At 37.3% G+C, this 23,010-nt stretch overlaps 1 protein-coding gene across 4 annotated transcripts in view; it reads left to right on the forward strand.

Moving 5' to 3' along the window:
* EPC1 (enhancer of polycomb 1) overlaps positions 1–23,010 on the forward strand; it is a 95,479-nt gene that overhangs the window by 36,028 nt on the left and 36,441 nt on the right. For all 4 annotated transcript variants that reach the window (XM_012783561.2, XM_012783567.2, XM_012783558.3 and 1 more), the window contains exon 2: positions 22,484–22,643. In XM_012783561.2, the coding sequence (XP_012639015.1) occupies positions 22,484–22,643 (160 nt within the window). The remainder of the gene's footprint in view (positions 1–22,483; positions 22,644–23,010) is intronic.

A 23,010-nucleotide genomic window follows, 5' to 3' on the forward strand; every position in this document is an offset into this window, starting at 1 on the left:
TCTTTGCATAGGTGTTCAAGGAAATTTGCCTGGTGGGAATGAGCCAACCTGTGAAAGTCTGGCTGAAGAACATTACAGCAGATAGACCAAAAGGTACACGGAGCCTGAGGTAGAAACAGAAAGAAAACCAGTGTGACTATAGCAGAGAGAGCAAAGGGTTACATATCGTGAGATGAGGAACCCGTAGGTATTCAGGGATCTGGATCAGGTAGGGTATTGCAGGCGACTGTAAGGACTACGGATTGTTCTGAAATGAAGTAAGCCATTAGAGAGTTTCAGGTAAGTGAGTGACATAATCTGATTTAATGTTTTTTCAAGATTATTCTGGCTACCATGTAGAGATGAGTCATACTGGGCAAGAGTGATGATGGTGGCTTTAAATGGGGTGGTGGTAGTAGGAATGAAGAGAAATGGATGGGTTGCAAATATACTTTGAAGGCAGAACCAACAGAACTTGCTGATGGGATCTGAATGTACTAGATGGAGGGAGAGGATCCGAGAGGGAGCCTCTGATTTTTAGCCTGAGCAGCTGGATAGATGCCTGGGGCCACTTAAAGAGAAAGTGAAAATTAGAACGGATAGACTTGTGCAGTTTGAAATGCCTTTTATTTAATTGAATATGTGAGGATGTAGTACATTAGAACAATTTGTGCCAGAAGTATATAATTTGGAAGTCATGAGTTGGTACTATAAACTTAAAAGTGTTTAGGATATGGATGGTATTTAAAGCTATGCTCTGGGTTTCGGGTAGAGGAGCAGCTATTAGACAATAAGAAAATGAGGATAAAACATCTCAAGAAGGGAGGGTATTGGTTAACTGTGTCCACTGAGAAGATGAAAATGGGAAAGTAACTGTTTGATTGGATCGGATGCATGCCGTTGGCCTACTTTGGTGGAATGGTGGGAAGGAAAACCCAGTTGGAGGAAAAGAAATAATAGAAGGTGGAAAGGAGGGATATAGCAAGTATTGTTGACTTTTTAGAAAAGCTCTGCTATGAAAGAGAGCAGAAAAAACAGGGCGGTAGCTGCAGGGGGCTGCCAGATCAACAAATGATTTCTTTTAAAAATTAGTTACAAAGTTCCAGCAGACACAAATGAGGGAAACAAATGAAGGCACGCCCCCTAGATTGCCCCCCTTCACTGCCTTGAGAATTTTCAGATTGCAGCACAGGGTGGGGAGATCTCAAACAGAACCTGGCAGCTCCTTGAGTTGAAAAGACATAATCCAGAGTTTGGAGGGATAAAGTGACTTCATGGCAGAGTACTAGAGCTGCACAGAAAAATAACTCCAGAGATCTACACCGGGATCCCATTGAGACTCTCATTGAAAATTTATCTGAGCCTATGAGAAAATTTCCAAGTCTACAGGAAAAGCAACTGGAAATAAATAGGAGGGGGAATAGTTTTGGAAGCTCACAGGACTTGAGACCATGTTATATCCCCACTAGCCAGAATGGAAAGGCCTCATAATACACAGGACATCAAGTCACTGTCTTAGTAGTGAGTCTAAGTTAGTTCTAGACTAAAGACTGTTCTGGACATGCCATAACAAAGATTGAACACAAGCCTCAAAAGAATCAAACTAAATTTGAAGTAACTTCATTGTGTACCAGAACAAAGGCCATAAATGTTTAAAGGAATATTAAAAGATCCTACAACATAAAACAGTGTTTGGCATCCAATCAAAAACGTCCAGGCATGCAAAGAAGCTGGAAAATAAATAGGACCCATAATTAGGAAAGAAATTAATCAACCGAGGCATAGAAATAACCCAGGTAATAGAATTAATAGATAAAAAGTGTTGAAGTTGCTGGACGAGGTGGCTCACGCCTGTAATCCTAGCGCTCTGGGAGGCTGAGGCGGGAGGATCATTTGAGCTCAGGAGTTCAAGACCAGCCTGAACCAAGAGTGAGATCCCATCTCTACTAAAAAATAGAAAGAAATTAGCTAAACAACTAAAAATATATAGAGAAAAAATTAGCCAGGCATGGTGGTGCATGCCTATAGTCCCAGCTACTTTGAAGGCTGAGGCAGAAATATCGCCTGAGCCCAGGAGTGTGAGGTGAGCTAGGCTGATGCCACGGCACTCCAGCCGGGGCAACAGAGCAAGACTCTGTCTCAAAAAAAAAAAAAAGTTATAAATAAAAGTAAATTGTTAGAACTAGTAGATTGATTTCATTAAAAAGGATGAAATAATCTCATCCCTTCTCCTACTCAAGGACCTTGCTCCTAATAACTATTTCCTGTCTCTCTCCTGGATCAGTTTCATGGAGATATTGGTTATTAATTAGAACAAGAATACTTCTTTCATTTTTAAAAATTAGAAAGGCAGATATATGAGAAAAGATGCATGTCAGTTGTTACAGTTGGTAATGAAAGATGAGGTACTTCATCCTAAGATTCTATTTTCTCTATGAAGTATGTGTTGAGATCATCACCTCAGAGTGAGGGGGGAACCTTAAGAGAGATGAAGGTGGGTGTGGGAAAGCTAACTTAGAGAAAGGTAGAAGGATTGATGGACCTGCCAAGGGCCCAATATTTGTGATCATTTAAAGTGAGACCAGTCAGCTTACTTGGGCAATAGCATTGAACTTGAGTTCCAGCACAAAGTAGGTAGATAGGGTTTATCAAGGGTCGAGATTTGCCCAGCAAGTACATAGTAGGAAGAGAGGGATGAAGGAATTAAAAGTATTTGTGAGGTGGAATATTGTGATGGACCATGGCATCTAAACTGGGTAAGCAGGGAGAAAATGCATCTGGGAGCTGAGGAATAGTGGGAAAGTAGCAGGACTCAGTGCAGTGGGAGCCTGGTGGAATTGATTTGTCACATTGAGAGTGCTGGGATAAAGGAAACCAAGTCATGAGTGGTGGTTAAAGGAGTGGAGTGCTTGAATTTAGATTTCAGAGGAGGCTTGATTATTAGTGAAGGCATGATCTACAGCAGGGGTCCTCAAACTTTTTAAACAGGGGGCCAGTTCACTGTCCCTCAGACCGTTGGAGAGTGCGCACTGTGGGCTCGGGACGAGTCAGCTGCTAAGCAGAACAGGAAGTGACAGCAAAAACACCTGGAGGGCCGGATAAATGTGCTAGGCAGCCCCCATGTGGCTCACGGGCCGTAGTTTGAGGACGCCTGATCTACAGTATAACCACAGGAGTGGTAGCTGAGATGGAGTGGAGGAAAAGGTCAGTGTGGGTGAGCAGGTCATGGTATTAGATTATTATCCACATAAGTATTGTTATTAGAATGATGCCAGAAGTGTGTTAGTTGAGAAGACAGTGAGCTCTGTGACTGTGACCCGCATAATGTATATGAGAGCTTCAGGGAGAAAGTGATGGTATGAGCTTCTGAGGGTTTGTGGGGTTTTTTTAAGGACAACAAAGAAGAAATGGTTAGAACTGGGCAATAGGAAGCAAGAAGGATGAATATTTACGCCATCTATAAGTATGTAGGATGTGGAAAAATAAACAGCGGCTTCTTGAAAGGGCTGTTTCTGGTAGTCACTGCCAGGCTTCATTTGGGACAAGATGAGGTGACCTTGAAAGAAGTTGAGACTGAGTATAAAGAGGGGTTTATTTTATGTCTTTAGAGAACAAAGTAGAAGAGTTTGAGAAGGTGGAAGATTAGGTCAGATTTTGCTGTTAAGTCTTGGACTCTGTTGGTAATGGATACAAAGAATGATGAGATTTATCCAGCCATCTCAGATGAGCAAACAATTCAAGATAACCCTCCTACTAGATGTTCTGAGCCATAAGGGACCATTCTTGCAGCTAGAAATGGTGTGATAGCCTGACAGAAGGGCAGCTCCACTAGGTAGAGATTAGTGGCCCCTTGAACTCCAAGGAGTCCTATCATTCCTGCTGCACAGTTGTATAAATATCTTTACAAAGGACTAAAACACTTGTTTCAGGACTCAGAAAGTCAACCTGTAAGGGTTATTATTGAATATCTGGTACCTCATTTTTCCTCTGTAATTATTTTCATACCATTCTCCCACCCTGACATTCCAAAAATTTGTGGGGGTGCTTTTGATTGGCACAGTTGTTAAGGGATGCTATTGCCATCTAATAGGAGAGGGCCTAGAATGATGTAAGTCCCACCTTAAAAAAACAGTCCCACAAAAAGACTTTTGACTATCCCATAGATCAGGGGCCCCCAACCTTTTTGGCACCAGGGACCAGTTCCACAGAAGACAGTTTCTCCACGGGGTGGGGGTTGGGAGTGGGTGGTCAGGCAGTGATGTGAGCAATGGGGAGCATCTGTAAATACAGATGAAACTTCACTTGTTCCTCACCTGCTGCTCACCAGCCTGGTTCCTAAGTTTTACAGAAGACAATTTTTCCACAGCCGGGTGGCAGCGGTGGGGGAGTGGAGGAGGTGTTGGCAGGGGAGGAATTCAGGCAGTGTTGCACTGCCTGCTTCCTAACAGGCCAGGGACTGGTACTGGGGTTGGGAACCGCAGCCATAGAGCATTCCAACAGATGAAATTTCCATTAAGAGATTATCTAAATCTAGGGCCTAATCCCATTTTATGTGTGAAGTGTTTTTTGTACAGCTTTGATATACTCTGAATTTTCCAGGAATGCAACTGGTATATAAAGGAATGTAATTTTTTGTTCAGAATTTTTGCAGGTGTTATTATGATTTGAAAATCCCTTCATCAGCACCATTTGTGGTATTTGAATCAACAATAGTACACACCTGTAAAAAGTCTGGCTTTTTAGTTGTTATATTCACAGTGATTCTCTGTAGACATGTAAGTATCTGTGATTACTTCATTTTGTTTTCCAGAGTAGATACCTCAAGCATTTATATGTTAGAATGCATATTTTATTAGAAATTCTTTTCATTTCTCCTTTATTTTGCTGTTAGGTCCTAGGATTGATTATTTGAAAAAATGTATACATAAGTAGGATAGTGAAGGGAATTTGAAAGAAGGAACATTGAGTCTGATAGGGTTGGAGGCAGCTGTTCCACTGGGTTCAGCACATAAGCTACGAAGTTAGACTCCATTAAAGTTCTGGTTGTGCTACTACCCCAGTCCTCTTTAAGCATAGTATAAAAGTTGAACAAGATCCTGTGTAAAGTATATAGCGTGGTCCCTTACATATAGTAAGTGCCCAGATCTTTTTTTTTTTTTTTTTTTTTTGAGACAGAGTTTCGCTTTGTTGTCCAGGCTAGAGTGAGTGCCGTGGCGTCAGCCTAGCTCGCAGCAACCTCAAACTCCTGGGCTTGAGTGATCCTTCTGCCTCAGCCTCCCGAGTAGCTGGGACTACAGGCATGCGCCACCATGCCCGGCTAATTTTTTATATATATATCAGTTGGCCAATTAATTTCTTTCTATTTATAGTAGAGACGGGGTCTCGCTCTTGCTCAGGCTGGTTTTGAACTCCTGACCTTGAGCAATCCGCCCGCCTCGGCCTCCCAAGAGCTAGGATTACAGGCGTGAGCCACAGCGCCCGGCCTCAGATCTTTTTAATTTACTGTTTTAGTTTCATTTTTAGTCCTCGAAGGATAGAAAAAATTTTTAAGTAGGTTTAAGAGATTTCAACATATTTCCATCATAAAAGTGATCTTGGTTTCGGAGTGTTTTGATAGTGAACATTGATTTGTGTTTTTTTTTTATAAATACCTAGTTGTATTTATGATATAATGTAAGGTAATAAGCAAAATATCCAAAAACATGGCCTTTAGACAAAGTCGGCTCAAATAAATTGTTTTCTCGACTTAAATACATGCTCGGCTTCCCAGTGGATGCCTAAGATGTATAAAATGTGTTTTGAAAGGATTTGTTATCTCCCAAAGGAAAAAAAAGTTTTCTGTACCTTTTAAGGTTATGTACATTTTAGTGATTTTTAAGTTCTCAGGGATACTCTTGTCACTTAAATTAATGCATTTGAATCTAAGAATTCTTACTAAAGATTAGGATGTCCTCTTAGGATGGTTTATAATTGCTTCTTGCCTGGTCTCCCTACTTTTGGTTTTCAGAGCTGCAACCCCTTCAAAGTTTTCAGGTTGATCTTTCTAAAATAAGGATTTGGTTGTTACTTTGATATCTAAAATGCTCAAATTGTTTCTTTTTCTGATAGAACAAAATGCAAAAAGAGTTTACTGAGCCCTGTATCATGTAGCCTCTGTCTCTATTTCCAGTCTTTTCCCTCCTTTAAACCCTGTATTAGTTATTGCTGCATAACAAATTACCCCCAAATTTAGCAGCTTAAACCAGCAAACAGTTATTTTGGTTTCTGAGGGCTAGGTATCTTGGTGATACTGGCCCAGATTCTTTTACAATGTCACAGTAAAGCTTTTGGCTAGGGTTGCAATCTTCTAAAGGCTTGACTGGATCTGGAGAATTCCTTCCAAGCTCATTCACATGGTTGTCAGCAAGGCTCAATTCCTTGCCTGCTGGATAGAGTCTTCTGTTCATTATTACATGGGTTTCTCTATTGCCTGTGTCAGCGTCTTCACAGTATGGCAGCTGGCTTCCCCCAGCGTGCAAAATCCAAATGAAAGAGCACACAAGACAAAAGCCATGGTCTTTTATGTTCTCATTTCAGAAGTTACTTAGTATCACTTCTGTCATATGTTGTTCGCCACTTAGATCAACCCTGGTAAATGTAGGAGGGGACTGCACAAGGCTGTGTGTGCCAGTAAAGTAGAGATCACTGGAGGCTGTGTACCACTGTTGTCCTTCTGGCTCCTAAAGATTTACATCCTTCTCACCTGCAAACTATTCTCACCCCTTCCCAAAGCCCCCAAAAGTCTCATCCCTTTTACAGTATCAGCTCACAGTCCAGACTTTCATCTAAACTAAATTCAGGTATAGTTGAGGCATCTTGAATGTGTTTCCTAAAGTACAGCTTCCCAAGTACAATTTCTGTTGACCTGTAAAGCTAAAGAGAGATGTTATCTGTCCCACCACCACTATATACCCAACATACAATCTTGGGTCAGGCTTCAGATAACTGCTATAAAACATTCCTGTCCCAGGGGGTCAGTGGTAGTAAGGAATGATAGGCACAACAGAGTCCCTGGTCCATAACCGTTGTGAAATCCAATCAGGCAAATATTAAAAGTTCCTTGGTTGGTTCTTAATTCCTAGGTATAATTTACCCCTGGCTCTCAGCTTTGCCCTTTGGGCATTTGGTTCTGCCTTCTGACTCACTCATTTTCCTGAAAGGTGACACATGCTTGCAGCTGAGTAGTTTTCTTAGCCTGCTTCCTGCCAAAAGTCTGGGCCTCTGGAGTCCTCTTTTGATTTTATACTAGCTCTTGTCTCTTTCAGTTCAAGCTGGCAATGTTTCTGCATAAATAATTATTTTAAAAACATTGTGTGGATCTTCTGTGAATCTTAGTGGGGTCCATCCATTAATTCAAAGCCATATGCATAAATTTCTTTGGGATAAGTCCTTTACTGCCTTGAATTTCTGCTGAGAGGCAACACTCTTAAGCTTCCCAAAAACTCTATTATTTGATTGAGACAATGTGTGAAGCACATAATTCTCTTTAGCAGGTTTTTTGTATTCTGAGGTACTGTCTTTGCTATTTCTGAGGCCTTAACAGCAGATTTTATAGCTACTCCTTGGCTTAATTTTTGGACCATGTTTTTCTGGCAGTGTCCTGGATTTGATCTTGTCTCAGAATCTATTTCTAAATTTTAGCATTGTTTGCAATTTGAAGAGACTGCAAGTTTTCAAAACCGTCAAGTTTTGGCTCCTCTCTAAGAGCTTTTGATTGAGTTTATTTCTTCTCATTTTTTCCTATATAAAACAGAAAAAAACAAGGCAGCCCTTTCATCTCTGGCTAAAAATCTTAGCTAAATTACCCTGTTCATTAGGTAAATTTTCCACTTTTTACATAACTACAGGTGACAGTGTTATTAAACTTCTGCCCCTTCCTAACAAGAATAACCTTTCCTCTAGTTTCCCCAAACCATGGATCTCACTTTTCTGCCCTCACCTGTAACCTAATGAAACACCATTAGGCTCTTATTAACAGCCTCTTCACTAATTCTATCCTCAAAGCTCACCTTCTAGTCCCAAAGCCAATCCAACATTTTAGTTTTTTGTTATGGCAGTGTGGACTCTCAGTACCAACATATGTGTTAGTTATCTGTTACTATGTAATTAATCATCCAAAATTTAGCAGTTTAAAACAATAAACATTTATAATCTCATAGTTTCTGAGGATCAGGAATCCAGGAGCAGCTCTACTGGGTGCTTCTGGCTCAGTCTGCAGGAAAACTGCAACCACGCTTCCAGGCCCACCACAGTGCTGGCTGGAGGATTCTGTTCCTCGTCACCATGCGGGCCTCTGCAGTGACTACCTGCATGTCTTCACAGTGAGACTTCTGGCTTCCCATGGAGCTAACGAGATTATGTGCCAAGTGAGTGCACCTAAGACGAAGCTGCAGTTTCTCATAACCTAATCTTCAAAGCAACATGCCATCACCTCTGCCATATGCTGTTGTTCACACAGACAAACTCTGGTACAGAATGGGAGGAGACTACCTAAAGGTTTGAATACCAGAGAGGCAGGGAACATTGGGTACCATCCTGGAGGCGAGCTACCACAAGCCCTCTGCTCAGAGAACCGAACTCCTTAACTGTACTTAATGTTCTTTTAGTGGACCATGCCGTTTCTCGCTTTTGCCTTTACTTACACTGCCCCTCTTGACCCTAGATGTTTTTCCTTTTCCTGTATTCACTCAACAAACTCTTGTTTGCTGACAACTTTTATGAAGCCTTTCTTTCCCTTTCCAAGTCGTGTCATAGCACTGGAACTTTTAGAAGACAAATTCATTTATATGATTGTTTGCTTTTCTACGCTACAAGCTCTTTGAAAGCAAAACCAGTGTTGTTATCTTGAAGGCTTAATATAGTTCTGGCACAAATGTTTCTTGAATTAATGTTCAAATAGTTCTGGAAAAAACTAGGTACTCAATGATAACTTTGTATTCTAAAATGGTAATCAAGTACCTGTTTGGGGTTTTTTGGCCTTTGAGCTTTTGGAGTGAGGCTAATAAAGTAGGATTTAAGCTATGGTTTATGGAAAGGACATGAAACATTTTAATAAGCCCAAATTTTAAGTCAGAGAAAATGTAATGGCCTTTCCACAGTAGTGTGTTTTATAATGCTGTGGTTAAAGTGCTTGTATACTTGTTGACTTACAAGATGACTTATTCATCAAATACTTGCAAACTTACAAAGTATAATGTTAAATACTATGGAATTTATAAACATATCTTTTCCTTTAAAAGGCTTATAATTCATATGGTAAATGAAACAATCTGAAGTAGTCTTTTTTAAGTCTTCCGTTGTAAAAACTAGAAATATTTATTTTTACTCTGGATAGTTTATATGTTATCACACTCAGAATCTAATAAACCTCTAAGTTAACTTCTAATATTAAGTTCCTGAAAAGTCATCTCTTTTTTTCCACTTGAAGTAAATAGAAGAGGTAAGATCAAAATAGAAGTAAATAAATCATGTAAGATCAAAGTCAATTATTCTTTTTTACAATTTTTACATTAAAATCCCTTCTCTCTGATCTGACAGTTTCGAAAATGAAGATTTTAGTTGCAGTTACCTTCTTATTACCTGCCTTGAAGTTTCCTTTTTATTTACCATGGTAGAATCTTGATAGTAAACTTGACAATTCTGTATGAATTTTTTTCCCTTTGTGAATTTGTCCTTTATAATGCTATTCCAATAAAATAAAATAGCCTTTTTTTCCTGCTTACCAAGAAATATTGTAGAATCAACTCTAGAAATATACATTGCTTGATTCATTTGTCCTGGGTTTTTCTATACACTATTTTGAAACATTTGTTGGGTTTTATTTCATCTTTGGTTTGAACTTTTATGTCATACACATAACATCAGAAATTCCTTCTAACTTTTGTGGTGACAAAACAAACATTTTTCTTTTTTTGTTGAAGTAGGGATAAAGAAATGCTTATATACCTGCTGACTTTTTTCAGGAAAAGAAAAAAAAAAAAAAAAAAAAGAAATGCTTATGCTAAGATTAGCATTTTTTCAAGAAACCAACTAATAAATGTAAGAATGTTATTTTATTTGAGGGCCCAGCTAAGTTTGAATAGAATCTGCAATTTCTAAGATTCAGATCCAGAAAGTTTTCACTAAACACCCTGCCTTATCAGTTAGGAAATAATGGAATGTAATCTGGGGTATTTAACTACTAAATAAAGTGACATGAAACAAGATGACCACTTATTCCTAATATATATGTGTCTTCTAAAAGGATTGCTGGGACTTGTTGGGGAGGCATACTTCTAATATAGATGTTGTTCCTTTGTTAGCTAGGTATAACAAATCAGTATTAGGCTATCCTTTAGTTTAATGTATTCAAATTTACTATGAATCCCAGTGGAGAATTTAGAGAACTAGGATGAACGTTCAGATAGGCTAGCAAGAGTTTTAAATATCCTGAGTAAAAATTCCAGTGTATTGATGTTTAAATAATTTTCTAAATATTTCAGATGTTATTGTCTCCATTGCCGCTTCCCTAATTCAAGGTACTGTCATCTCTTGCCTAGATTTAAGTAGCTTCCCAACCAGTCCTCCCAAGACTACAGTTGTTGCTTCCCTAGTACTCTGAGCAAGTGGTCCTTTGAAAATGGAAATCTCATTGTATCACTCTTGCTGAAAACCTAGAAAGGACTCCCATTGTTTTCAAAGTGACATATGTATTAGGCTTTACATATTCTGGCCCCTACCTCCTTTTATCTCCTCTAAAGCCTTCATTTTCCCTTCAGCCACAGGATCATTTCTCATTTATTCCTATATACTAAAACATTACTCCCCTATGGGTTGGTTTAGTAATCTCCCACTGATCTTTTAGATCTCAACTTAAGGTCACTTCCTTAGGTGTCCATTCATTATGTCAGGTCTGGGACAGGTTCTCATGATTTCATATCTTTCATAGCACTTACTGTTGTAAACTATTTATTTTTGTGATTATTTGATTAATAGCCTTTTACTATACTCATCTCTTCCCCAGTGAAGCCTGTCCCAAATCACCAGTTAATTACAGCATCAAATTTAGGATTTCCAGGCTATACACATTACTGTGTACTGGGCATGTATGTGTTTCTTCTTGATCTGAAGATCCATGAATGAAAATGTTATCTGCAGCTGTTCCCCCCACCCAGTATTGGTTGGACTAACAAGGACAGGACCACCACGATAAACACTCCCATGTGGATAACAGAAGATAGAAATACTGCAATCCCTAATCCATAGCAATTCAGAAATCCTACTAGCCAGACTTTCTGAAAGCCCCCTTACCCTAGATGTAGGGAGTGTTCTTGTTTAGGCACTGGGTGTGCCTCCTGGGGGGCTCCCCAGTCCATTGTTTATTGTGGCAGTTGGCATTGATATCTAGGAGGTTCTTCTTTTTCATCTTCCTTAGCCCCATCTGAGGTAGGCTTTGGAAGATATTCCCTCTTTGGGAGCTGAAACACTTTACAACCTGCTTCCTGCCTATAGAAAGTTGGAGATTTAAGCACACTCTTAAATCAATCAGATTTTTCATCCAGGCTCTTGATTTTTGTTTGTTGGTGGCACAACTTCATAGGCTTCTAATGTGTTTCCATTCAGCTCAGTGTGCCAGAGTTCTTTACATCTTTACTGGATGTCTGTCTTCTAAATTTTGCTACCTTGAACCTATTGGACTGTATGTGTCTTTTTTTTTTTTTTTTTTTTTTTTTTTCCTGAGAGCATTTTATTCAACTGAAAGCTTTTACAAGGCATCAAAATTTTAATTGGGTCTCTGCTCTGAGATTATTGTCGTTATCCATTCAGATGTTTTAACAGTGAGTATGATGACCACACTCTTGATTTGGACCTTACCTCAAAGCTGATTACTCTTCCTTTGTTGCTCAAAGCCTTTCTTGGTTTTTAAATTTATGGCTTTGAATTGAGAGGGACTCTTCCCTTCCAAGTTTCCAAGGCCCCATATTTTTGAGCTCTCTTCTCTTTTATTCCTGCATACAAACTCTGGTCAGTTTTAAAATTTGTTTCTTTCTTGTAATGCCAAACACAGAACTACCAACATAGCATTTTAACTTTTTTTAATTGACACATAGTAATTGTATATCTAGTCAATGTGCTGCATAACAACATTTCGGTCAACAGCAAACCACGGGAATGTGACTGTGTTATAAGATTATAACACTATGCCTCTCTGTACCTTTTCAATGTTTAGATGTGTTCAGTTACACAAGTACTTACCATTGTGTTACAGTTGCCCACAGTATTCTGTACAGTACCATGCTATACAAGTTTGTAGCCTAGGAGCAATAGGCACTACCATAGAGCCTAGGTGTTTAATAGGCTATACCATCTAGGTTTGCGTAAGTATAGTCTGTGACATTCGCACAATGATGAAATTTGCCTAACGCACTTCTGAGAACATATTCTGATCATTAAGCAATGCATATTTATGGGGTACTATATGATGTTTTGATATATGCATATGTTGTGTAATGATCAAATCATGGTAATTAGCATCAGCATATGCATCGGCTAAACATTCATTTCTTTGTTGTGAGAACATTCAAAATCCTCTCTTCTAGCTATTTGAAATATACAGTGCGATATTGTTAGCAGTAGTCACCCTGCTGTGCAAATAGAATACCAGAAGTTACTCCTGCCTGACTGTAACATTATACCTGCTGACCAACCTCTCCCGGTTTCCCCTCCCCCATATTCTCTCCAGTCTCTGGTAACCACTGTTCTACTCTCAACTTCTATGAGATTATTTTTGAGTTTCCACATAAGAGATCATGTGCTATTTTTCTTTCTGTGCCTGGCTTATTTCATTCAACATAATATCCTCTAGGCTTATCCATGTTTTCACAAATGATAGAATTTCATCCTTTTATGGATGAATGGTACTCCGATGTATAAATACACCACATTTTCTTTCCTCATCAGTTAATGGGCATTTAGGTTGATTCTCTATCTTGGTTATCGTGAGTAGTGCTGCAATAAAAGTGGAGGTGCAGATGTTTCTTTAACATAACTGATTTCATTTCTTTTGGATATGTACCCAGTCGTGGGATTATAGGATCATATGGAAGATGTATTTTTAACTTTTTTAAGGAACCCCTCCATACTGTTTTCCATAATGGCTGTACTGATTTATAGTCCCACCAACAATGTATAAGAGTTCCCCTTTCTCCACACCCTCACCAACATTTATTTTTCATCTTTTTGATAATAGCCATTTTGACTGGGGTAAGGTGACATAACATGGTGGTTTTGATTTGCATTTCCCTCATGGTTAGTGTGATTGAACATTTTTTTCATACACTCATTAAGAAATGTTCAGTTATTTAACCTCTTCCCCAAGAACTACAGGTTTATTAAGTACCTTATGTGCTCTTCAAGTCATAACTGACTTTTACCAGTGTTTTATATTGTATATGGACTGCCACCCTAATAGCCTCCGAGGAGTTTCCTTGCTGCCTGGCTTTCAAACCAATGGAATATATTTTAGTTTTTTTAATTATTGTTAATTAATTATTTAAGTATTGTGCTTTGGGGTGTACCAATTTATGTTTGTTAGGATAAGCTAGGGTGTGCTGTGATAACTAATAGCCTCAAAATCTTAGTGTCATATAATACCAAAAGTTTTTTTCTTGTTCTTGTCACATTTTGGATCATCATGCTGGATCAGCTGGGGAACCAGGCTGATGCAACAGTCAGTATCTCAAACATGGGGACAGCTGGGAGGAGTACCTTGAAGAATTCACATCTTTAACTAGCAGTTAAAAGCTATGGTCCAGAGGAATATAGATCACTTTGACTTAAAACTCTTGGCCAGAATTAGTTACCTAGCTCCACCCAACCACAGGACGGCCAGAAAGTGCAACTGTACCAGAAATATTTGATGAACAGCACTAAAGACTATCACCGCTTTCAATATTCATCTTTTGTATATTCAAGGAGGAAAAATAAAGTGGAGATATTGTGGATTTTATCCTACAACTCCTTGCATTTTTGGCAGTGGGTTAACAGTACTCTTGTTTTTAGGGTACTTTTGTGAAGAGGTGTAACTTCAGGGGACCGTGTTTTATCTGTTCCTAAAGTCTTTCATCTGTCCTTCTTACCTTATTAAGAAGTAAGTTTTGCATTCTGACCATGGCTTGGTCACACTTAAATATAAATAGACTTACTATTAATAGAAGACATACTATAGTTGATATTATCAGATTGAAATAAATTCCTAATTAAGTACAGGAGTGTTGTAATACCAGTGTTCAGCTACTATTTATTACTGGAAAGTTAATTTGCCTTTATAGAGTTGAAAAAAATTGACTTTGAAGAACAAGTAGGAGTTTCCCATGTTGGGGTGGGGGTATGGGGAATGGCGACATCAGCAGAGATATCCATCTCTGTGAACAAAGGTACTGAGCAGACATTTACAACACATTTGCAAAACCTACCCCTTCAGATAGGTTTATCTACAGAGAGCTAATGTCACTTTTATTTAATAAAAAAATTGTATTTTCTGACTTCTTAAATATTAGCAATACGCTCTGTTTAGAAGTAGTTGAGCCTTTTGCGTTAACTACCCATGCATTGAACAGAGACTATAAAAAGCCACCGAAAAGTAATATTTTTCATGGGATAAGCAAAAATAACAGAAGAGAGTAAAAGGAAGGGTATTTTCTGCTGGAGAGAGGAGAAGAAAAAATGGATAAGGAAAAAAATGTATGTTATACAAATAATAAAAATACATAGCAGGGTGGCTTGCCAGACTTGGGGGTCAGATGATGAAGCTAGATTTGTGCTTGGGTCTCTAAAGCCTGTGCTCTTCTGTTGTACTAAGCAGGCTGAAGTAACAGAAATGAATACTTTCAGAGCCCAGTGCCCTGACAGTGAGGTTCATGGCGTGCAAGTGGGCCTCTAAACTTTGTAAAGATCACTGTTCAGTCTTTTCTGATCCTCTTTTTATCCTTCATACTGCTATGTATACAAAACATGTTATCTATCTATATCTGTAGTACAAGAAGCTTTTTCAGTTTCTTGCTTAATGTAAATTATGGTTCATCTAGTTCCATTTTTATGAGATTACATATTAAAGAATTCTTTAAATTATTTAATTGTGCTTACTTTGTTTCCTATAAGATGAGACTGATTTGAGAATTTGTGTCCCAGTTATTTTATGGAAAATCGGTATTGATTTTAGTGTTTTATATTTTCAAGACACATTGTACTTTTCCTTCATAGCACTTATTATACTTTATAATTTATTTTCAGGACTATGTTATTAGTATCTGTCCTCTTTACTAGAGTGTAAGCTCTACAGTGTCTATTTACCATATCCCCAGTGCCAGGTACATAATAGTTACCACTCAATAAATACAGACTAAGTTAATTAATGAACATACTTAAGCCCAGATGTTCTGCACTGTATTCAAAAAGTTGTCTATGAACTATTAATGGATAATTTTTGAAAAAATGATTCTGTGGTCATAGGTTTGGAATAGTCATATCCTTCCTCATGAAGAACCATAATTTACACTAGCACGTTAAGAGCTCTCAGAAGTGCTTAAGTAAAAAAATCTAAACCCAGCCTTCTCTATACTTTTTTTAAATTATTGAATTCTTTATTAGACTACCTGTTGATAATTTGAAATTAATATTCCAGTGAACATAGTTTGGGAATGCTAGCCTGTTTAATGCTGCAGTCCATTTATTCTGAAATTTCATTCACAGATACTGTCTTTAGGGAATATCTGAACGTTTTATATAATTGGAATTTAGACTTGTATAATCTTAGGTACTTAGTCAAGGCATTCAATAAATATCTATTGAATTGAATACGGAACTCATCATATTCTAATTTATTTCATTTGTTACTTAGCTTCACCATTTTACATCTTCCTATTCAAAGCAAAAATAATTTCATTTTCAATAATTATTTTATGTTATTTTATGGAAATAGATGTATATAGCTTTGATTTTTAAAAATACTTTCTTTACCTGGAAAGCTACGAGTAAATGAATATTGTACTCTTGAAAGAAGCTGACATAGATGGGAAAAGTTTTACTGAATCAAGTAAATTATGTCTTTTAGAAATTACCATTGTTTTAGAAAATCATTTAGTAAAATGTACTTGAAATATTTTCTTCTGCCAAAAAGTATTACAAGTACATTTTAGAAATATGAGAAATAAGGGAAAGTATGAAAGAGTTTCAAAATTGTATCACCCAGAGGTAATCTGTTCACTTTTTGATGTATATGCTTTAACACTTTATTTGTGTGGGCATGTGTGCGTGTGTGTACATACACATATACATGCGTACATATTCATTTAAGCACCATGCTTTGTGCTTAGCACTATTTTAGGGTGATGATATAGCAGTGAACAAAAGAGACAAAAATCCCTGCTATCTTGATGCTTAAATTGGAGGTAGGGGGACAGATGGGTGACAATAGTAATGAAGCCCAGTATATGGTATATCGGAAGATGGTAAGTGCTATGAAAAAATAAGAGGATAAAGGAATATAGGGAAGATTGAGATAAGTACACTTTCAGACTTTTTGCTAAATAGAGATATGCTCAATTGTGTCTTTCTTTAAAAAAATATTTAAACAAATTTAAACGAAATTACTGAACATATAATTTTTAGATGTCTCTTAATAAATAGTTTGCCCATGTCATTAAATATTATTCTGAACTATTTAAAAGCTACTTAAATTCCATTTTATAGACTATGGTTTATTTTCTACATAGCAACCAGGTTGATCTTTTAAAATCCTTCAGACACTATTGCTCTTAGAAAAAGGACAGATTCTTGACATTATATAGATGAATTTGTCATTCCCCTACCTCACTCACCATGCGCCAGCCACAGTGGCTTTCTCTGTTTGATCTCCTTGTTTCAGGCTCCTTGTACATCCAGTAGTCCCCCTTATATGCGCTTTTGCTTTCTATAGTTTCAGTTACCTGAGGTGTAAACCATGGTCCAAAAATATTAAATTGACAATTCCAGAACTAAACAATTTATAAGTTTTGAATTAGTTTTCAGTAGTACCCTAACACTACATCATAATGCCTCCATCATTCCCCTCACTTCATCTCATCATGTAGGTATTTTATCATTTCACAATATCACAAAAAGAAAAAGGGTGATTTCAGTATAATATTTTTAAAAAGAGACCATATTCATATAACTTTTATTATAGTATATTGTTATAATTGTTCTGTTTTATTATTGTTTGTCTCTCTCTTTTTTTTTTTTTTTTTTTTGAGATAGAGTCTTACTCTGTTGCCTTGGGCCAGAGTCCCGTGGTGTCAGCCTAGCTCACAGCAACCTCAAACTCCTGGGCTCAAGCCATCTTCCTCCCTCAGCCTCCTGAGTAGCTGGGACTACAGGCACGTGCCACCGCATCCAGCTAATTTTTTCTATTTTTAGTTGTTTGGCTAATTTCCTTCTATTTATAGTAGAGACAGGATCTCACTCTTGCTCAGGCTGGTCTCAAACTCCTGAGCTCAAGCAGTCCTCCCACCTTGGCCTCCCAGAGTACTAGGATTACAGGCGTGAGCCACCGTGCCCAGCCTGTTGTTCGTCTCTTACTGTGGCTAATTTAGAAATTAAACTTTATCATAGGTATATATGTATAGGAAAAAAACGTATATATAGGGTTTGGTAATATCTGCAGTTTCAGGTGTTCACTGAGGTTCTTAGAGCATAACCCCTGAGGATAAGGGGGGCACTGTTTTACTTGGGGAGGAAATAAATATGAATAATAGAAGATAATAGTTATCCCAGTTGTTAAAGAATGAGGTTGTTTTTTACTTATGACTTAGAAGAACTTAACCATATTTGCTCTGTATTATATACATCTCTGGCCCTCAGTACTTACTGTTCTTTATTCAACTTTTTTTTTTTTTTTTTTTTTTTTTTTTTGAGACAGAGTCTCGCTTTGTTGCCCAGGCTAGAGTGAGTGCCGTGGCGTCAGCCTAGCTCACAGCAACCTCAAACTCCTGGGCTCCAGTGATCCTTCTGCCTCAGCCTCCCGGGTAGCTGGGACTACAGGCATGCGCCACCATGCCCGGCTAATTTTTTATATATATATATCAGTTGGCCAATTAATTTCTTTCTATTTATAGTAGAGACGGGGTCTCGCTCTTGCTCAGGCTGGTTTTGAACTCCTGACCTTGAGCAATCCGCCCGCCTCGGCCTCCCAAGAGCTAGGATTACAGGCGTGAGCCACAGCGCCCGGCCTATTCAACTTTTAATTATAAAAATTTAACTATAGAAATAATTATAAAATTATAATTTTTGAATTATAAAATTTTCAAATTTATAGAAAATATACCTTCAACCTAAAATCTATAGTTGTTAATATTTTGCATTTTTTCTAATTCTGTAAATCCTGGGTTTGTTTGTTTTTTTTGTTTTTTTTTTTTTTTTGAGACAGTCTCGCTTTGTTGTCCAGGCTAGAGTGAGTGCCGTGGCGTCAGCCTGGCTCACAGCAACCTCAAACTCCTGGGCTCGAGCGATCCTTCTGCCTCAGCCTCCCGAGTAGCTGGGACTACAGGCATGCGCCACCATGCCCGGCTATATTTTTTATATATATATATATATCAGTTGGCCAATTAATTTCTTTCTATTTATAGTAGAGACGGGGTCTTGCTCTTGCTCAGGCTGGTTTTGAACTCCTGACCTTGAGCAATCTGCCCGCCTCGGCCTCCCAAGAGCTAGGATTACAGGCGTGAGCCACCGCACCCGGCCATCCTGGGTTTTTTAATTGAACCATTTGGAAGGAGGTTGCACACATCATGACCCTTAAATGCCATTATAAAGTGAGAATCATATTCTTGACTGTTAAAGATATGAAGAAGTCATGAATTGTGTGAAATATTTTATATAACGATAAAACCACAAATAAGATTTTTAAAGCGGTGAGTTTTCACTATGATATTGATAAAAATTTGATTTCATGGTTATGAAAAATGGTATAAACATGAGGGAAATTTTTTCTGCAGAACACTGTTCACGCAGAAGATTGAAATAGTAACTAAGCATATGAAAAACTTCAGCTTCTCTAAAAATGAAAGCTATACATTGGCTACCATGTATTGAGTACTCAGTGTGTTGAGGCATTTTAACCACAATTCCATATGGCAGGTAATACAGTGTGCATTTACCAATAATAAAACTATTACTGAGAAATAGTAAGTAATTTGCCCCAAGTCCCAAAGTCATAGGACTAGTAAACTGTGGAGCCAACATTCAAAATCCAGGGCATTCTTGATTACAAACTCCATGTTCTTAACCACCATGCTATAATATATTGCCTATAAAAATCAAAATACCTTGGGGTTCCTGTTTTACACCTGAAAAAAGAACTTTCTTATGGTCCATCTGAAAAAGTAAATAACCATAAGAAATCTTAGGGAAGAATTTGCCTTACTAGATAGAAAGCAAAATGTATGAGGCTACACTGTTTAATATTGGCATAGGAGAGAGTTGAATAGAACAGGAAAAGAAAAAAGCATGGAAATACTCCAGTTGTAAGGGGAATGTATTACATAATATCAGACATTTTTAGTGATTAAGGAGAATAGATGATTTAATGTGTGGCATTAAGACAGGTAGCTCACTATTTGGGGAAAAAAGTTAGATCCTTCTCTTACACAGAAAATAAATTACAGATGTAAAAATAAGTAAATTGTAAAAAGTAGGGTAAAAACCTGACATGGGGTAAATTTTTTTTTCATAAGCTTGAGGTGGGAACATGGGGTAGTATGTGAAGCATTCATTTTCTGACCAATTAATAATCTTAGACATTGGCATATTCTCTTCTCACCTACAACCACCTCCCATTTGGACCAGGAGTCATATAACAGAACTAGTGAAGCGAAATCATCAAATTTTTGAGTGTACGTTCCAAAAGTATCAGCAGAAGTAAGAACAGATTTGCAAGAGAGTCCAAGAGGTACCGTATCTCTCATATGTTTACCTACACACAGAAAGGATAGATTAAGGGTTCTGAGCTGGGAACAAAATGCAAATTATAAATAAAGTGCTTTGAGTTTGGTGTATTTTGTGCTTGGGTGTATGTCAAAGAATCTCTCTCTCGACATTTGAGTCTATCAGAGTAGAAGAGCATATGTAACTGCCTGAAGCTGGGACTCACAAAAGCACTCTCTCTGTCAGTGGGAATTTGGGGCCAGTAGACAGGAGGACAATAAGCTCTACCAAAGTGTAAGAAGATAAAGGTAGCCGCTAAGTCACGCCATTTCCCCCATCCTCCGTGCACATACATACTTAATTTCTGTCAGCTCCCAGAGCCATCCCGAAGGTTTAGAATCAAAGATCAAATTGAGTTATAAAAAAGAAAATGTGTGCTTACACATCCTAGTTCCTATACAATTTATATCTGTTACTAAGCAAGAAAAAAGCATAAAGGAAAAGATCGGTAAATTAGATAGACAAATAGAAGATCTTTCCTATATGGAAAAAATAGTCTTAACAAAATCAGAAGTCAAAAAATTGCAGAAAAATACTTCTAAGATTTATTACATGAGACTGATTGTCTTAATATTAAAAAGGAAATAACCCAGGTATTTAAATATCAGTGAGAAAAGAAAAGTAGCATTTTTTAAAATGAGCAAAGAACAACATTCGAGGGAAGGAAAACTTAACCATCATCTGTAAAGAAATTAACCTAAAATAACAAGGTGGGCAAATATTTTTAAATTGAAAAGGGATTTCGAGAAGTAGTTACTAAAGGGAATGATGCGAATGTATGTTATCGCAACCTTATACATGCCCTTGGAGCGCTTCCTTTTGTAGTTGTTCTACAGAAGCTTTCACAAGTCCACAAAGATACTTGTACATAATACAGAATTGGTTTTTGCAGTATTTGGGAAGGAGAGTAGGCATTTAGGTTGTTTCCAAGGTTTTTTCCTATCAATTTTTGCCTGGTTAAATAAATTATGGTGCATCTACATAGTAGAATACAATGCAGCTGTTGCAAAGAATATAGTAGAAGTATTGGTATGGAAAGATGTCCAGGATATAGCAAGTGAACCAAAGCTAGGAATAAAGTTCTATATTGCATAGTAGAATACCTTATATACATTTATATGTATATCAACATTTATATGACATCCTACTATGCAATATATAGTATATACTACATTATGTATAATGTATATACTTCTATATTATGTATAGTAGGCTGCTCCTATATATTTAAATATATATATTTGTATACACATTAAAATATCTGAACATGTCCAGTCTTAATGGGAGCTACCTGTGAGGACTGGAACTTTTCATTTTATACTATTGGAGGAATGTTTTTTACATATGAACTTGTATTTTTATATATATAAAATAGTTTGAATTTAATAAAATGTATGCCAAAATTCAGTGTTGGTAGGGCTGGGTGAGAACAATACTTTGTGGCAACTGGTGGTATCATAAACTGGTGAAAGCTTCATGGGCAGTGACTAAGTTTATTTTGAACACCTGTTACATGCTAGGCATTATGCTATTTTATTTACATTTATCTTATATCTCCAACCAACTCTATAAAGTAGATTCTATTTTTCTCTTACTGGATGAAACAGATTTAGAAGACTGATGTTTCTTGCCAGGAGTCACAAACTGTTCTAGTGTTGCAGTTGAGTTCTAATCCAAACAGCCTAAGTCCAGAGCATTGTGCTTTATGCTCCTATACCTACTCTGCAACTGTTCAAAAAGGGTTCTGGAAATTTGTAAGAAAGGTTATTACTCAAGACAAAAGACAGAGTTTGAATCTGTGTCTGTTTCATGAACTAAAAATGGAGATAATAATCTCTACCCTTCTTTGAAAATATCCTATTATTAATAGTTGGTTTGTATGAAAGTACCTTCTAAATTTACAAAGTACTGTAGGAATAGGAGATTTGAATCAATGAAATGTTTTTTATCCATAGCCTGCTTTCTTTATATGATAAGCTCAAATGTTTTAAACTCTTTTTCTTCGAACCTCATCTGTAAAGTGCAAGTTTTAATAGTTCTAGTCAACTTTTTGGAATCTCTTTGTATAACTCTCAGTTTTGGTGTAGTACCTTTCCTTAATTGAGGAAATATTCAGTGTTTCTAACAAAATGTTCTCATTTCTACTTAAAATGTTTTTATTAGCTGGGTGTGGTGGGTCATGCCTATAGTCTAGCTGCTTGGGAGGCTGAGACAAGAGGATCACTGGAGCCCAGGAGTTGGATTCTGCAGTGAGCTATGAATCACACCACTCTAGCCTGGGTGCCAGATCAAGACTCTGTCTCTTATAAAAAAATATTTTTATCACCAATTATTACTAATAGCATGCTTTCAAGACCTACTAAAATCCTACTATTAAAAAAAAAAAGAGCAAAACCCTCTTTGTAAGGCCTACATTCTGTTCGCTACTTTTTAATACATAAACTTATCTATTTTTCCTTTTTCTTAGGAACATCATCTTCAGCGGGCTATTTCAGCACAGCAGGTGTATGGCGAGAAGAGGGATAATATGGTTATACCAGTCCCAGAGGCAGAAAGTAATATTGCTTACTATGAGTCTATATATCCTGGGGAATTTAAGATGCCAAAGCAGCTCATTCACATCCAGCGTAAGTATTAGTAATTATTCTTTTAATAATTGTGTTTTCTATATTTATCCTCATATGTAACTTGACAGATTTTTATCTGTTCAAGAACATTTTCTTTATAGACCAGCATCAGCTTGAGAGTTACTTAGAGCCCATCTTCAACTTTTAAAATTGTGTTTGAACACCTAAACTGACAAAAAAGATAGCATTTATCTTTCTAGATTTTTAGTTCCATCCCAATATGGAATCTTATGCTGCTTTAAACAAGTAGGATGAATAATATATTTCAGATATAGAAGTAGTTTTCTTCCTGCTCAGAATTAGTAATATTAATAGTTTTCAAGAACTTCTTGATAAAAGTGAGGGATCAGCAAACTTTTTCTGTAAA

Source organism: Microcebus murinus, chromosome 25, assembly GCF_040939455.1.
Source record: "Microcebus murinus isolate Inina chromosome 25, M.murinus_Inina_mat1.0, whole genome shotgun sequence".
Lineage (NCBI taxonomy): Eukaryota > Metazoa > Chordata > Mammalia > Primates > Cheirogaleidae > Microcebus > Microcebus murinus.